An 18688-nucleotide genomic window follows, 5' to 3' on the forward strand; every position below is an offset into this window, starting at 1 on the left:
AGCAAACTCCCAATGAACCCAACGAACATTGTTCACCTTATGGTAATCAAGATTGATTGTAGGATAGGATTCCAATTAAGATTGGTAACAAAAAAAAATAGTTGGGAGAGAATTTATTTCAACTCTTCCAAGTAGGATAGGATTCTTCATTCCTTCGTACCTATTTCTTGCTTCTTCTTTCTTCGGTATGTTGCTCTGTCTGTGACTGAATTTTCATAGAATAATATCGTGACAACATAGACCTAAGTTTTAAAAAATTGTGATGTCATTTATGTGATATTCCTAGTTGGTTTATAAGTATTGGAGCTAATAATTTATAAGGTAATTATAATTTCTAGAATTTGTATGATGAATATTACTATTAACTATTTTTGGGACATGTGTGTTACACGCGTATCCCATGTTATTTTTTAAGATTTGTTAGAATGACTAAAATTCTATAAAAACATGGATGTAATGAGTTATAAAATACAATAATTATAAATAAATCTTTAAAAGTCTGACGAGAAACACCCAAGGGTGTCTTTTAATATTTAAAAGTAATTCATTTTAAGCAACCAACTGTAAATTTGAACTTTGGTCACTAGTAGCAAACTCCCAATGAACCCAACCAACATTGTTCACCTTATGGTAATCAAGATTGATTGTAGGATAGGATTCCAATTAAGATTGGTAACAAAAAAAAATAGTTGGGAGAGAATTTATTTTAACTCTTCCAAGTAGGATAGGATTCTTCATTCCTTCGTACCTATTTCTTGCTTCTTCTTTCTTCGGTATGTTGCTCCGCCTGTGACTGAATTTTCATAGAATAATATCATGACAACATAGACCTAAGTTTTAAAAAAATTATGATGTCATTTCTGTGATATTCGTAGTTGGTTTATAAGTATTGGAGCTGATAATAATTGTTTATTGTTTATAAGGTAATTATAATTTCTAGAATTTTTAGGATGAATATTACTATTAACTATTTTTGGGACATGTGTGTTACATGCGTATCCTATGTTATTTTTTAAGATTTGTTAGAATGACTAAAATTCTATAAAAACATGTGTGTAATGAGTAATAAAATGCAATAATTATAAATAAATCTTTAAAAGTGTGATGAGAAACACCCAAGGGTGTATTTTAATATTTAAAAGTAATTCATTTTAAGCAACCAACTGTAAATTTGAACTTTGGTCAATAGTAGCAAACTCCCACGAACCCAACAAACATCGTTTACCTTATGGTAATTAAGATTGATTGTAAGATAGTATTCCAATTAAGATTGCTAATAATAAAAAATAATTGGGAGAGAATTTATCTTAACTCTTCCGTAGGATAGGATTCTTCATTCCGTCATACCTATGTCTTGCTTCTTCTTTCTTCGGCATGTTGCTCCGCCAGTGACTGAATTGTCATAGAATAATATTGTGACAACATAGACCTAAGTTTAAAAAAATTGTGATATCATTTTTGTGATATTCCTAGTTGGTTTATAAGTATTGGAGCTACTAATTAATAATTGTTTATTGTTTATAAGGTAGTTATAATTTCTAGATTTTCTATGATGAATATTACTATTAACTAGTTTTTGGACACGTGTGTTACATGCGTATCCCATGTAATTTTTTAAGTTCTGTTAGAATAATTAAAATTCTATAAAAATATGTGTGTAATGAGTAATAAAATACAATAATTATAAATAAATCTTTAAAAGTGTGATGAGAAACACCCAAGGGCGTAGTTTAATGTTTAAAAGTAATTCATTTTAAGCAACCAACTGTAAATTTGAACTTTCGTCAGTAATAGCAAACTCCCAATGAACCAAACGAACATCGTTCACCTTAGGTAATCAAGATTGATTGTAGGATAGGATTCCAATTAAGATTCGTAATAAGAAAAAGTAATTGGGAGAGAATTTATTTTAACTCTTTCAAGTAGGATTGGATTCTTCATTCTGTCGTATCTATTTCGTGCTTCTTCTTTCTTCGGTATGTTGCTCCGCCAGTGACCGAACAACATAGACCTAAGTTTAAAAAATTGTGATGTCATTTATGTGATATTCCTAGTTGGTTTATAAGTATTGGAGCTACTAATAATTGTTTATTAATGTTTATAAGATAAATATAATTTCTAGATTTTCTATGATGAATATTATTATTAACTAGCTTTTGGGCACGTGTGTTACAAGCGTATCCCATATAGTTTTTAAAGATTTGCTAGAATGATTAATATTATATAAAAACATGTGTAATGAGTAATAAAATGCAACAATTATACATAACCATGGCTGAATGGTTAAAGCGCCCAACTCATAATTGGCGAATTCGTAGGTTCAATTCCTACTGGAATATTTTAAAGTGAGACGATAAACACCCAAGGGCGTATTTTAATGTTTAAAAGTAATTCATTTTAAGCAACTAACTGTAAATTTGAACTTTGGTCAATAGTAGTAAACTCCCAAAATAATGAAAAAATAGTGCGAATAAGAATAGACCTAATAACCAAAATAATGAAAAAATAGTAACGAACAGTTATGTCTATTATAGTGTCTTTCTAATGAATGTCAAAAAGCGCAATCAACATTTCTAAATATTTTCATGTTTTTAATTGAGTATAGATAGATAGCTAGAGATTTGTGTGATGAACTAAACACTATTTTCTTACTGCTAAACACCTACAGGGTAGCTTGTAAGAGTTTAAGTTATAAGCACCTTCGCTGTAAGAAAAAAATTTACACTATGAGGTCACTCAAATGATATCTACATACAAACATGCTTAATCTCGAAAATAAGACAGATTATCTTCTTAATCAATTTATATGCACCATTCAAGAACATAGTACATGATGTTTTCTACTTAGTTCTATCGTCAAATCATCAGCCACAGTTATTGATCCAACCAATTAACTCTTACGACCTATTGAAAATATCGATATAAAGATGAATTCGTGTTGTACCTCTTAGTTTCTTTCCATTCTACACTTGCATCAATTGTACTATATGTTGACACCCAATTTTAACTCTCTATGCTCAAAATTAACATCTTCAGATTTCTTGATCGATAAAGAATACAAATATAATTTTTTACATATTTTTTTCCAGTTTTTTTAAAAAAAATATTAATAATTATCCTTATTTTAGGATTTTCATGAATTTATTCTCGTCTTTTCCCTTTTAATAATTTATGGATAAACACTTGCGGTTTCGTAACTAATAAGATTCTTATCCATTTATTGTCATTGTAAAATTTTAATAGTCACACTATTTTTACAGTCAACAACAAACGTACATAATATAATTTATTCATTACTATTGACACCCAATTTTGAACTGATTTTTTTTGTAAATTAATAATTTTAAGTCTTTTATTTTTTAAATAGTTTTAAAATACATTTTCTTCAATTTAAGGATAATTTATCCATTATTATTCTTAGTTTTAAAAATATTAAGATTTTTAATTAATTTATTTTTTGAATTTTAGTTAATTTTAATTTTTAATATTTTTATCGCAGTGTGTTGAATTGTTTTTGATATCGTCTTATTTTGTTAAATTATTATTTTTCATTAAATTGTATTTTTTATATGTGTCATTGATTACATTTGTTTTATATTTATTTTAGTATTTTATCTCAATTTAAAAATATGTTGAAACATAGATAAATATTAAATTACTCAGATATTTAATTAGTTCATAATTTTGGACCCATGATTTTGAGTCCATAGTTTTGTCTTTTTTTTTATAAGAGGGGGTGGTGGAATAATTTTGAGGAGGGTGGTGAAAAAAATCCCTTAGCTAAAACCTTTAAAAAATGTCCTCCAACAAAACAGCCACCACCAACCATCACCATTACAACAACTCCCTCTCTCTCATTGTTACCACCTCACACCAAAGAAACCAAACGACCCTTCTCCTCTCTTCCTTACTTTCATTTTTGCAACAGCTAGCACATCACCAGAAACAACCATACCAGACTCACACAAAGTAGCAGAACACAACAACCAAAACAACCTCCAAAGCTCCACCTGCGAGCAACCACCATTTTCAACCTTAAAAGGTCTGCAAACTAGAGCCATTTTCTGCGAACCAGCAGCTCCATTCCGTAGTGATGTTCTTGATTGGAGTCAATTTTCAATCAATGTTCCAATTGAGAATATTCCAGAATTGAAGACAATTTTGAAAGGGATTTCTTGGAGTAAGTACTTGAAATTGCAAAAAAATGTGAAGAAATTACAAAGGCATTTTAAAGTAAATAGGCCTTCTAAGCCATTTGATGTAATTTACAATGTGCTTCATTCAGTGTGGCTAAGGAGACTCAATTTTAGACTTGCTAATTGATCATTGTATCCATCTTTGTTGCTTGAACTTCTCAAAAATATGATCAGATCATTCAAAACTTGTGCATTTTTAGGGAGATTCGGTACGACAGCGACAATATTTTTAAAAGGCCCAGACAACATATTGGTGTTCACTAGTCTTTACACATGCACTTCAATATTTTAATGTAGTTTGAATAACAAAATTTATTACTACAAAAAAATGGATTTTCGTTCGAGAATGATATCTTATTGAAACTGTCAATATTTGGTGTTGTATATTGTGGTTGCTTTGGTGCTTATGTTAGCCTTGCAGCTCTATATGTTGAGTAATACATGCGTCGTGACATCAAGGTCTGAACCAAATTGAGTAAAGGTTGCTGCCACTTGCGATATTGTGCCATGTTTTCAACTAAGCCGCAAACCTTGATTCATCCTTCAGAACCACATCACATCTCAAAATTCCATTATTACCATATTGTTTATTTAATCAATCTAATTTGAACCAACAATATATTTTTTTTTTTATAAATTCCTATTAGTGTTGCACTTTTTTATATTGCATATTTTTATATGTACTCTTATTAGTAAATCATAATTAATTAATTTTTATTTTTATTTCAACTATGACTTAACCATGAAATTAGTATACTATATCTATTTATTAATTATACAACATTTGTTTTGTCCAACTTTAGCATAAATATTACAACTTTGGCATCAGTAACTACACAACTTGTGTTCCATGGATGAGTACTAGTCACTTGTAACAACTTGTTACTCCTATTTTGTAGTGTTCCACGAGACTTTTTAGAGGACGGAGTAGACTTAACAAAATATATCATACTCCCTATGTCCTAATTTTCTCTAGATTGTTGTTGTTCATTTCAATGTCATGGACGATGTGAAATGGTGTGTTACATAACACATACTGTAGAGAAATTTTTCTGCAGAACTTGTAACAAATTTCCAATGACAGAAACTATTGCTTTACTAAGTCAAGTGAGAAATTTTATGAGAAATTTCTGATTAGTTGTTTCTTTTGCGGTTTTCAAACTTGTTAGGTATATTCTATAGTAATTTTCCACAAAGACTTTTCACATTAAGTTGATGAGGGGAACTCCATCAGTATTCCAGCTAAGAATTACAATCCCCATTCCACCTAAAATTCTTGGAATTCGTTGATAATTAGAATAAATTCGTAGACCAGGTCGACTGATTCGTTTTAAATTTAAAATATTTCTATAGGGTCTTTTCCTATTCCTTCTATGTTGCAGGGTTAAAGTCTTTAAGCCAATTTCCACAAAGACAAGGGTGGAACGACTGGTTTGCGCCTTATTCTTTAGGTTTAATTTGTCACTGAACGATGCGATGTCTTTAGGCATTCAATATACATCTTAACAAAAGTGTTTTGCAAGTGATTCATAGTATTAACAACAACAACATACCCAGTGTAATTCCACAAATGAAATCTGTACCTTGAGAAGGTAGAGAGGCGTTTCCATAGCGACTTGACTCAAGATAAAGGTGTAGTGATCAAACTTCGTGGGCGCTATTTAGGAAGTTAACGATTAAGTCTCCATATTTGCTTCTAAATATTTTAGAATCGCCTCCATATATCTAAGTCACAACGAATGGCTCATTCTGCTAAAATAACACATAACTTGCTGTCGAAACATATACAAACAACAAACAGAAAATTAAAAAGAGAAAAACACAAACAGAAACAGAAAAGTCCAGTTAGACAACAAATGTGTTGAATTGTGGACTGTGAGAAATTGGTTCGACGAGATGATTTTGAGAGAGGTTTAAAACGGCAAAAAGTTCATTCTTGTCAATTCCTGTGGAATCTTTTTTCCAATGAGCCGATTCCAGGAGAGATCTAAAGCTTCAAGCGCATTCAATTGCCCTAATTCCATTGTTATGGGATAAATTGAGTAGCCAAAGTGAGCTGAGATTCTTTACTGTTTTCGGAATGTCACCTGCAAACTATGATATTCTTTTTGAGTTTAAGTTATATATAATCTATATCTATCTATCTATATCTTTATTAGGACTAAGTTTATTGTAACTTGCAAGATACATATTATCTTATTAATACTAGGAGTTTAACAGTAATGAAGTAAACTATGAGTAGGGAATTTCTGCACGTTTATAATATTGGTGGACCAAATAACTTTTATATCCTTAATGAGTAAATATTTAATAGTTATAACTTTAATTAATTTTAAAGTCCTACATATTTGTATAATAATTAAATATCAATTATTTAAAGAAAATAGTAAATTACAATTTTGTCTATTGTAGAAAAATAGTCAATGATAATTTTATCTATTATAGAGTCTTTCAATAAAGGGCAAAATGTTTAATCAACAATTCAATTAGATACAACCTCTCGTCATTAACCTTTTTCTTAAATTCAAGATGATTCGAGACCCAACTCTTAGATCCCAGATTGCATTGGGGTCTGTTCTCAATTTGAGTGTTGAATCCTGAATCAAAAATCAAGGTAAGATTCCAAGTGGGTTGTCAAGTTGGATCCTGAGTTAGGTGTCAGAGTAGAGTTTCATTTCGGGTTGGCGTCGAGTTTCAGATTGAGATTCGAGGACGGAGTGGGTTCTTAATCGATCATCAGGGTCGAGTTTCGGGATCGGATCCCGATTTGAAAGTTGGATCTCGTGGTCGACTCATGATTCGAAAGTCGGGTCCTGAATCAAGAGTTGAAGTTGGGTCCTAGGTTAGAAGTCGGGAATGGATCCTAGGTGGGGAGTTGGGATCAAGTGTCGGGGTCAGATATCGATTTGCAAGTCAAGTCCAAAGTTTGATGTTGGGGTCAGGTCTCGGGCGGATCAGGTGTTGGAACTCGGGGTCGGGTCTCGTGTAGGATGTCAGAGTCGGGTGGGGTCAGATCTCGATCGAAAGTCAAGTGCAGGGTCGAATCATTAATCAGAAGTAGGGTCCCGATCCAGGATTCGAGTCGGGTCATAGGTCTGGAGTTTCTGTCGGATGTCGGGTCCGAAATCAGTATCGAGTCTTAAGTTTCAAGATCGGATGTCGAGGTCGAATTTCGAGTCGGGTCCAGAATCGAATGTAGGTTCGGATCTCAGGTCAAAAGTCAGGTCTTGGGTCGAGTCCTGGGATGAGTGTTGTATCGGATCCCGGTTTGGGTCCAGGATTGGGAGTTGGGATCGAGTCTTAGTTCGGAAGTTGAGTCCCGATTCAGGTGTTGGATGTCGGGGTCGAATTTCGAGTCGGATGTCGGGATTGAACTTTGGATTAGTCATCGGGGTTCTTTTTTGTATGATAATTAATAGGGAGTAACGTGCAAAGCACATTCATAGACACTAGTTATATTAAAAGCACGATGACCCTTATTGAACTTTTTACCCTTCATTAAAATACACCGTTTTAGACAAAATCATCTTTTCACTATTTTTCTTCAATTATTATATCATTATTTTAATGATATTAATTATTTAATAGAGAAGGTTTTGTAATTATGTTCAAATTCCTACAAAGAATCTTTTTCGTACTAAAATAGACTTAATAAAAAAATTATCAAAAAAATTTCAAAATAGACTCTGTCGAAGCTCTGATGTTTTAGCAAAACGACTCACCACCAATTGCAAAATCTCTAATTGAACCACCATGACTCTGTCGAAGCTCTGATGTTTTGAGTTTCTCTCGATTTCACTTGGTAAAATGGAACTGCTACATAAAGAATTAACTTTTGATGCACCAGGGATCTAAAACAGCTAATCTATCTGTTTAAGAGAAACTTACAATTTACTTTATTTGAAGGATCCTGAGAAGATTAACGATAAAAACTTACCCATACACGGTGTTTACGACAAGCTTTACCAAGATTAACAAATATGAAAATATGTGGTTTAGGATGTTTATACTTATCTGGAACAGGTTGATTTTTAGACTAATGAATGTACTAAATTGCAAGTGTTTGTTACTCAAATCAATTTATATAGAACTTCACTTTGGCAACTCTATGATATTCACCATTCAAGGACATAGTACTTTCTTTGATCCACCAACGTATTGAAAATAGGGATAAAAGAACAAAACCAAAACCAAACTAGGATATAGATTCATATAATTGGTAAACGAGGGGTATCCCATACATCAAGAACATCTTCGTTTCTATGAAGAGCAAAAAGGTGATCACCACCAATTGAAAAATCCCAAATTGGACCACCATGACTCTGTTGAAACTGTGATGTTGGAACCCAATTAGAACCAGAATAAACCGAAATGGTATCGTTCAATGATGAGAACAATTGTCCCTCGTGAAATGCCAGCTTGGGATAACAATATTCCCGGCTATTTATAGCTTCCTCACAGGAAAACAAAGGCTTAATACCCTTTATGGACTTTCTCCAATTTACACTTGCATTAGTACTCCTGAAATCCATGAAACCGAGACATTGGTTCCAATCTACTGCACAAATTGAACTACTCTCCTCTATCGCTATCACATCTCTAAAAATTTTCTCACCAGCAATGTCATAACCGTGGCTCGTGTAGACACCATCCCAAGACCAAACCACCTCGCCATTCCTAACATCATACAAGCTGATATCATTCCTTGGATGGAAACTAGCAATCATCAAACATTTGGTACCATGTAACCATTGCAGCCTGCTAGCATTTTGTTGATACTCGTATGGTGCCCAATTGAGGAAATCTATCTGCTTACCTGTGACTTGGTCCCAAATACCGATCCCATGCTTATTGCTGGTGCTATTGCTGGTGCTCTTACTACAACTGGAGAACAACTTTTCATCTGAGCTAACACCGAGTGCACCTGCTGTGTAACCTTTTAATACATCTGTAACTTGAAATTTATACCTCAATTCCCCTGTGGAAGCATTGAATAACTTCATGCCTCCACTATCTAGCTTCTCATCAGAGCTAACCACAATATTGTCATAATCAATCCAACAAAGATTGTTTACCTTATGGTAATCAAGATTGATTGTAGGACATTCATCTAGCATCCAGTCGTACACATGCACCATACTACCATGAGCCACGCAACACCAGCCACTCGGGCTAGCTTGGATGGCCCGAGAGATCCGACCATCCCTTACTGACCAGCCTGTTATGGACCGTTCCAACCAAAGCCTATTTCCATCAAATGTATCGCACTCAGCTGACCTGACATGATCCAAATTCCATAATATTCAGCCTCTTTGTATAGGAGCTTTTTATCTATCTTCGGATGAATATAAAGCTCTCCTGTTCTGATCAGGTTAAGAAGGATGGCAAAATAATCAGGATCTCTATCGATGAACTATTCAGTGATTGGTGAATCAGAATGTAGGTTCCAATTCTAATCAGACATGGCTCGAAACAGTGAATTTTGGCCAGCAATTGCTAAGGTTGTAGCCGCAGTTTCGAAGATTCTGCAACCAACATTGAGTTTCACCTTAGCTTTTGGAGTTCCCATTTTCAATATAAATGCAATACTAAAATGAACTTGAAATTGTGCTGAAAATGTATGGTATATAAAGGCCTGCAAAATGGCCAGTCTTACCAATTCCCAAAGAGAGCATAAAAAGAGTTTTTATGGTAGCTGTTTAGTTTCTCCATGGTTTATTTTTCCCATGTTTCAAATGTAAGGAATGTAAAAGGTTGTTGTTGATTGAGACTCTTAAATTTTTTTCTCCAAGTCTTGGAGGCTGTTCAAATCATGTGTATCAAAATAAGGGCTAAAGGCTACACATTTATGTGTATCATGTGTGCTGCTTTTATTAACACAAATATTATTTATGGAGTGGGCGTATTGCTAACACTCTCATGTTTCACAATTACAAAAATTGAGATAACCTAGTAATTAGGAAAAATATAGCCAAAATGTGCTGATCATCTTAGTTGTTTATAGAAGAATTTACCTTTGACACATCATGCATCTAAAGAAACATAGCTGATTGAGTATTTAATTTAAACAGAACTTCCAATTCACTTTATTTGAAGAGTGCTGAGAAGATTAACATATATTATATGTTGCTCAGACTCTGCAAAAGTTCCAATGCGGATCCTTCCAAAATAGTGCATTTTTGGAGGATCCGACATGGGTGCACCTGCATTTTAAGAGAGTCCGACCAACATGAATGAAATATGCAGTTTGATTGATGAAAACAATTGCCCCTCGTGAAATGCCAGTTTGGGTTAACACGGATCAGAAGAAAAACCGTTTGTATATCTCCAATTTGCACTCGCATCAGAACTCAAATTCATGAAACCTAAACGGTCATACCAATCTACTACACAAATTGAACTACTCTCCTCTATCGCTATTGCATCTCTAATAGTACTAGAGTAATGTTTGTTCTGACTCTTCAATCAATAACTGAACCATAGCGTTTTCTCTAAAGTCAAACAAGACGATATCAACCTTTGGATACAAATAAAGGGCCACCAAACAGTTGGTACCAGGTAACCATTGCAGCCTGGTAGCCTTTCTAAATGAGGGATGAGGTGGAATACATTGGAAATCTATCAGCTGACCTGTGACTAGATCCCAACTACCAATCCCATGGCATCATCAGCGTTTTTACAACTCGAGAACAACTTGTAATCTGAGCCGAACTCTAGTGTACTTGCTGTTGCAAATTGATAGAAACCGCTCAATTTATCTGTAACTTGAAATTTATACCTCATGCCTCCACTAGCTAGCTTTTCATCAGAACTAACCACAATATTTTTAAAATCAATCCAACAAACATCATTCACCTTATTGTTCTTAATATGTATTATAGGATGTTCTTCAAGCATCCAGTCTTACACCCGAACAACCCTGCCCTGAGCCACACAGCACCATCCACTCGGGCTAGCTCGAATAGTCTCTGCAACCTCTCCATCTCTTGCTGAACAGCCCGTTATGGACTGTGCCAACCGGGGCCCTATGTCCATCAAACGGACCCCATTTAGCTGACCTGACATGATCTAGAATGCCATAATAATCGGCCTCTTTGTATAGGAGCTTTTTATCTATCTTCGGAGGAATATAAAGCTCTCCTGTTCTAAGTAAGTCCAAAAGGACACCAAAATAATCAGGATTTCTATGGATGAAATGCTCAGTGATCACCCCATCGGAATGCAGGTTCCAATTCTTATCAAACACGGCTCCAAAGAAATAATTCCTTCCAGCACCCGCTAAGGTTGTGGCCGTAGTTTCAAACTTTTTTCCATCAACATTGAGTTTCACTCTTGTCTTTCTGGCTTTCCATTCTTCAAAAATGTCGTAGTACTCTGAAATTCAAAACCAGTTCTAATGTAAGAGATAAAAAAGGACAGGCCGATGCACAAAGCATCCCTCTTTAGCCTGTCGCACCCCAAGAGATGTAATGTAGACAGTCTAACCTAAATGCAAGCATTAGTGGCTGCCTCTACTAATTTAAGAAATCCGCTTAGAAAAAGATTTCTACAACAACTTATCCAATGTATTCTCACAAGTGAGGTCTGGAGATAGTTGAGTGTACGCAGACCTTACCCCTACCTCATAAAGATAGGGAGGTTATTTCCGATAGACCCTAGGTTCAAGTAAAGCATCTCAAAGTTGTTTGAAAAAGAGAATACAGAAATGGAAGTAGTAACAACAATGAATTATAGCACTATGGAAAACAGTACATAGCATACATAGAAAGAACAATAGCAACAAGCCAACAACGAACTAGTGAGATAACCCGAACACAGGAAACACAATGACAACAACACTCGATGAACAAGAACTACGAGAATAGTGCTAATGCTACTCATAAGAGATTAGGTATCGATACCGCCACCTATCCTACCCCGCAGGAAAGTGAAAGAACGTTTAACTACCAAATAACCTTCTACTCTAATCTACGACCTCCAAACCTTCTTATCTAAGGTCATGTCCCCAATAAGCTCAAGATGCACCATATCTTGTCTAATCACCTCCCTCTGTATTAGAAAAAAATTCTACCACAACAACAAAAGGGAGATTTACACATTTGGTTGCTCGTTCAAATATATATATATATATATATATATATATATTATACATCTCCGGATTGTTCTTTTGGATGGGTGGCTATTAAAGTTAATTTTCCTAGTTTTCGAATGTTGGAACATTCATAAGCTTGAAAACTTAACAAAAAATAAGATTGCAAGCTTCAAATGCACAACTTTCTTTATTAAAAAAATAAAAAAATATTCAAAAAAAAAAAGTTCATGAAAAATTATTTTTTACCAAACTTAGAAGAAATCAAACAACGAGTAGCATTCTGGAGACGAATTCACTTGTGATTATTGAATATATTAGTCCATGAGGTGTTTTTATATTTGTGATTTTCTACGTATTTAAAAATAATTAATTTTGACTATTCCTATTATGATCCGTAAAAAAAGAGAAATAGTTTAGCATAGTAGGATTCTTCTGCGGGAATATATATATATATATATATATATATATATATATATATATATATATATATATATATATATATATATATTATAAAGCTAAAAACTACAAATTATTTGATCAAGCTTTTAAAATTTACTTATTTTGAAAAATGTTTTTATTAAGAGTGTTTTTCAAAGCCAAAAAGCAACAATTGTAAACTAATTACAATTAGACTATAAGTTTGGTTGATATGAACACAAAATAGAAATCTAATTATAGATTTGGACTATAGGATTCACGTTGTTTACATTCTCTCCTACTTAAATACTTGTTTATCAGGCATGAAAAAAGATGGATTCTAGTTGTAATATATCTAATGAAACCGCCGCTGGAATTGAGATCGACTCTTTCTGATAAAATTGTACTCTTCTTGTGCAATATTTGATAGTAGTAACTTTGTTAAGATACGTCACTTAGGCCTAACTCAATCCTAAAAGCTAGCTCATAGGGAAGGATTGCCCAAGTCCATATAAGTAGACCATACCCGATCAATGTGGGACTTTTATCCACTCTAACAGACTTTAAACTACGAAATTAGTCATAGGACAATAAAGGGGGGGGGAGGGGGGGAAGCTCCATCATCCATAAGTAATACAAGTTTTGAATAATTCACAATCAGTCAAAGTTTGTTGCATAATCAAATCAAGTTACATAGAAAATCAAAGTACTAATGAAAAAGAAATAACTAAAATAATTGTTCACCCAATTGCATAACCTATGGACGAGGAGTCTCCCATACATCAAAAATATCTTTGCTCACATGAAGAGCAAAAAGAAGATCGCCACCCATTGAAAAATCCTTAAGCGGACCACCATGACTCTGTTGAAGCTGTGATGTTGGAACCCAATTAGGACCACGATAAACTGAAATGGTATCGTAAAATGAAGAGAACAATTGTCCTTGGTGAAATGCCAGTTTCGGATAACAAAACCCATTCCCCACCCAATTACACGAATTATCCGTGTAGTGCCTCGTAGGACATCTCCATTTTACACTACTTCTAGTACTCCTCAAATCCATGAAACCCAATCGCTCGATTGCATCTACTACACAAATGGAATTACTCTCCTCTATTTGCCACCGCTGACGTGACCATCTCCAAAAGATATGCCTCAATCTGTGCTATCACGTCTCTATATATCTTTTGATCCCTAGCATCAGACCACGACAAAACCACCGTGTTTTCCCTAAAATCAAATAAGTTGATGGGACACTTTCTAGATCGTGAATGACAACTAGCAACCATCAAACAATTGGTACCATGTAACCATTGAAACTTGCTAGCCTTACCAGAAGGCCAGCACTGCAAGAAATCTGTCTTCTTACCAGTGTCCCAAACACCGATCCCGTTCTTTTTGTTAGTCTTCTCAGTACAATAGGAGAACAACTTGTAATCCGAGCTAACACCGAGTACACCTGCTGTGTAATCCTTCAATTGATCATCATCATTAACTTGAAAATTATATTTCAATTCCCCTGTGGATGCACAGAACAACCCAATGCCTCCACTAGCTAGGTACTTGTAAGAACTACTGACCACAATGGTATCTGAATCAACCCAACAAACATGGTTGACCGTACGATAATCACGATTGGTTATCGCAGATTGCTCTTCTAGCATCCAATTGTACATTTTAACCATATTACCACGCACGACACAGCACCAGCTATTCGGGCTAGCCCGAATAATAGCAGCCTCCCCTGTTGTTAGGCCCGTTATAGACTCGGCCAACCGGAGCCTATTGCCATCAAAAGGGCCCCATTTAGCTGACCTGACATGATCTTCAATGCCGTAATACAAAGCCTCTCTGTATAGGTGCTTTTTATCAATCTTGGGAGGAATATAAAGCTCCCCTGTTCTGAGTAAGTCCAAAAGGACACCAAAATAATCAGGATTTCTATCGATGAAATGTTTAGTGATCGCCCCATCAGAATGCAGGTTCCAATTCTCTTCAAACATGGCTCCAAAGAATGAATTCCTTCCAGCACTCGTTAAGGTTGTGGCCGAAGTATGGATGGACGGCTATTTAAGTTAATTTTTCTAGTTCTCGGAAGTTGGAACATTCATAAGGTTGAAAATGTAACAAAAATAAGAGAGTTTAGGTATTTACAAAATCAGAAAAAGTAAGACATATTATAATGGATATATAGGTTCATATGCACAACTTTTATTAAAAAGGAAAAAATCATTCAAATCAACAAGTTGAAGAAATATTTTTTTTTCCGAACTAAGAAGAAATCAAACAAGAAGTAGCAATCTGGAGACCATGAGGTGTTTTTATATTTGTGATTTTCTGTGTTTTTAAAAATGATTTATTTTAACTATTTCAATTAGGGTTCGTAAAAAAGAGAAATAATTTAGGAAATAATTTAGTTTAACTATTCCAATTAAGATTCGTGAAAAAGAAAAATAATTGAGAGAGAATTTCTTTTAACTCTTCCAAGTAAGATAGGATTCTTCAGTCCGTCGTACCTATTTCTTGCTTCTTCTTTCTTCTGTATGTTGCTCCGCCATGACTGAATTTTCATAGAATAATATCACGACAACGTAGACCTAGGTTTAAAAAAGAAATGGGGATGTCATTTCTGTAATTTAAGGCTTTTAGGTCCAATACTACTCCTAGTTGGCTTAAAAGTATGGGAGCTACTAATAATTGTTTATTGTTTATAAGGTAACTATACTTAAATTTCTATTGATAAGTATTATTATTAATAACCCGATAAAATGATAATTAATTTACTATCACATGTTAAACTACATTAATACTATAAAGAATATTTTAACCACAAATGTATTCTACATTGAAAGTTTGGGAGAGGGTAGTGGAGATAAGGGTGAGGAAGGAGGTGTCCATTTTCGAAAATTAGTTTGGATTCATGCCAGGGCGTTCAACTACTACAGTCATTCATCTTGTGAGGAGATTGATGGAGATATATCAGAAGAGGATAAGAGATTTGCATATGGTGTTCATTGACCTTAAAAAGGCCTACGACAAAGTCTCGGGAGAAGTCCGTTGGTGATGTTTGGAGTCTAAAGGTGTACCGATGGCTTATATTAGGGAGATAAAGGATATGTATGATGGAGCCAAGACTTGAGTTAATACAATGGGAGGAAACTCGGAGTACTTTCCAGTTGAGATGGGGTTGCACCAGGGATTTGTGTTGAGCCCGTTTGTATTTTCAGTAATGGATAAATTGACATGTCATATTCAGGGCGAGGTGCCTTGGTGTTTGTTAATCGCAAATGACTTTGCTTTGATTGAGGAGTCTCGCGGTAGAGTTAACGGTAGATTGGAGGTGTGGAGGTAAAATCTTGAGTCCAAAAGTGAGTAGGACCAAGATAGAGTATTTGAAGTGTAAATTTAGTGATGTGACGTATGAGGCAAGTGTAGAAGTGAGACTTGATACTTAAGTTATCCCAAGAGAGACAGATTTAAGTATTTGGGGTCTCTGATCTAAGAAAGTAGGAGAATCTATGATGATTTCACTCATCACATTTGTGAGGCATGGATGAAGTAAAGGCTTGCATTCGGCGTCTTGTCGTACCACCAAAACTTAAAGGTAATTTTATAGAGTGGTGGTTAGATCGACTTTGTTGTATCGGGCGGAGTGTTGGCCAGTCAAGAACTCCAGGTTCAGAAGATACAAGAGGCAGAAAAGAAAATATTGAGATGGATGTGCAGATATACTAGGAGTGATAGGAATTTAAAATGCGGATATCCGGAACAAAGTGGGAGTGATATATGTGGTGGACGAGATGAGGAAGAGAGATTGATATGGTTTGGACAGGAGAAGAAAAAAGGTGTGAATGCCTCGGTAAGGAGGTGTGAGAGTTTGGATATAAAGAGGTTGAGGAAAGCCAAAGGTTGGCCAAAGAAGTATTAGGGAGATCTGATTAGGCAGGATATTGTTCATCTTTAGCTTATCGAGGATATAACCTTAAATAAGAGGGTATCGAGGTAGAAGGTTAATAGGTAGTTGAGAGTTGTCTTATTACTAGTCTATTTGTGTCTTTGGCTGGGTGGGAGTATAGAGCTCCATATCTGGTCGTAGTATTAGTGTACTTATGTAGTCGTCGGCTTTTGGTATCTGATTTTATTTGTGGTTTACTGTGTTTAGGTGATCATAACTTCTTATTGTTGTTACAGTTTACTATTATCTGCTCAGCACTGCTTTGATATTAATTGTCATGTTTTCCCTTTGATTATAGCTTTGATTTTCTTTAGCCGATGTTCTTTCGGAAACTGTCTCTCTACCTTGGAGAGGTAGTGGTAAGACCTACGTTCACTCTATCCTCCTCAGACCCCACTTTGTAAGATTTTATTGAGTATGTTGTTGTTGATGTCGTATATTCTAGTATAAATATCCCTACTAGGTCTCCTCCTTATCCTTACAAACGCCAAGATAACCCTCGAAATTGAATATTATCTCAGCTCAAAAGTTATTTACTCAAATATTTCTTATCAAAGTGAGGGATTCGTTTCAAGAGAAATCAAATCAGAAGCTATTTTCGCTCTATTATTAATCATTGCTATTTCCACACCCCTATCCCGTGGTTTGAGAAAGACTCTACTGATTGGTAGCACGACATATGGAGTCTGATAGTTGTCCAGTGTTGGAATGTCGGACTCAAAAGAAGAAGTGTTATAAGCTTTAAATGGAAGCCCAAGTAAATTAAAGGGCGAGAGCAACTCTAACTGTCCTTTTTATTTAATATTACATTATCATTCCATCTTATGTCCCACTATTTTTCTTAAGTATGTTGCAAAAAATAAGTCACTTTTCAAACAATTTAAATTTAAATTAAATTTCTTTCTTTATCCTTAGTGACATACTTTTATAACTACGGATTTCTCGGGGCATGTTTAAACTACTAGTCCCAAAGTCCTTATTTTTTCTTTTTTTAGACACCTTATTATCTAGTCGAACTATTCCACGTAAGTTAAAAAAATTTATGGAGTCCTTATTTAATTTGTCAAGTATAAAAAGGACAATTTGATTAACTAAACTCTTGCTATGCATAAAGTTCGAAGAAGGGCAAATCACAAGAATCTATTATATGCAGTCTTATAATGAATTATGCAAGAGGATGTTTCCACGCGGGTTTATAATTTGTGAAGTATATCATATCTTTTAAGTCAAGAATAAATCACATGAGTAACGCCCTATAGTTAAAGAGTTTTAGTCAATAACTATCAAATATCACACATAAAAATTCAAAGGATTAATTCTACTCAATCGTGAAAGTCATGGATACACATGTATCTTCCCCAGACTCTGCGCATAGCGGGAGCTTTAGTCATTAGGCTGCCCTTTTTTCAAAAAAAAAACCTCACTAAACAATTACTCTTATATCATCAACAAAAAGAAAACAACTTAAGGGATGAGTTGTTAAACTAATACAAGTTTTCAGTAATTCGCAATCAGTCATAGTTTGTAGCATAATCAACGGGGGCGGCTCAACACAAGTAGAGGCCTAAAGCGAAATTTCAATTAGAACCCTAAAATTTAAACAAACTTTATATGTATTTATTAAAAAAATATTTTCTTGCACTCTTTAGATGCAAATTATTACTTAATAATTTTATAAATGATTTCTTTGAATTTATTTTATTTTTCAAATTATTAATTTTAGGTAGATTTTATCTATTCAACGTTGAAAAACAACATTTCACTAAGACAATCATTGTATGAATTGTTAACATAATTCTATAAGTAATAAGTTGATAAATTATAAATAAAGATAAGAGTTAGAACCATAGAATCCGATTCAAGAAGTTGATAACTTGGTCTCCACTATATTCAACAATTTTCGATTATTGATTCATATTATTGATAGAATAATATTCTAACTTATCAAAATAGTGAAGAGGGAGAGTACCAAAGCAGTTAAAAAAGAATAAAATAATGTGAATGTTTGCGGAAAGAAGGTAAGAAGAC

The 18688-nt window shown here is 34.3% G+C and overlaps 2 protein-coding genes and 2 pseudogenes across 2 annotated transcripts; 1 reads left to right on the forward strand and 3 right to left on the reverse strand.

The window, feature by feature from the left end:
- Positions 1 to 8404: 8404 nt before the first annotated feature.
- Positions 8405 to 9765, reverse strand: LOC129870288 (BTB/POZ domain-containing protein At4g30940-like; annotated as a pseudogene).
- Positions 9766 to 10406: 641 nt separating this feature from the next.
- On the reverse strand, positions 10407 to 13768 carry LOC129870923 (BTB/POZ domain-containing protein At4g30940-like; annotated as a pseudogene).
- Positions 13769 to 13808: 40 nt separating this feature from the next.
- On the reverse strand, positions 13809 to 14708 carry LOC129870924 (BTB/POZ domain-containing protein At4g30940-like). Its single transcript, XM_055945799.1, has one exon. The coding sequence runs from the start codon at positions 14706 to 14708 to the stop codon at positions 13809 to 13811; it is 900 nt and encodes a 299-aa protein (XP_055801774.1).
- A 1145-nt stretch (positions 14709 to 15853) lies between these two features.
- Positions 15854 to 16633, forward strand: LOC129870925 (uncharacterized). Its single transcript, XM_055945800.1, has 2 exons — positions 15854 to 16053; positions 16432 to 16633. The coding sequence occupies exons 1-2, from the start codon at positions 15854 to 15856 to the stop codon at positions 16631 to 16633; spliced, it is 402 nt and encodes a 133-aa protein (XP_055801775.1).
- Positions 16634 to 18688: the final 2055 nt, after the last annotated feature.

The sequence above is a fragment of the Solanum dulcamara genome, chromosome 10 (genome assembly GCF_947179165.1).
Source record: "Solanum dulcamara chromosome 10, daSolDulc1.2, whole genome shotgun sequence".
NCBI classification, from domain to species: Eukaryota; Viridiplantae; Streptophyta; class Magnoliopsida; order Solanales; family Solanaceae; genus Solanum; species Solanum dulcamara.

What these genes read in the sequence shown, in the direction of transcription:
- LOC129870925 (XM_055945800.1), top strand. Translation starts at nt 15,854, where the DNA reads ATGGGAGGAAACTCGGAGTACTTTCCAGTTGAGATGGGGTTGCACCAG. An exon ending in GGTAGATTGGAGGTGTGGAG is followed by an intron (nt 16,054 to 16,431) that starts GTAAAATCTTGA and finishes ATGGATGTGCAG; the next exon opens with ATATACTAGGAGTGATAGGA.
- LOC129870924 (XM_055945799.1), bottom strand. Translation starts at nt 14,708, where the DNA reads ATGTTTGAAGAGAATTGGAACCTGCATTCTGATGGGGCGATCACTAAA.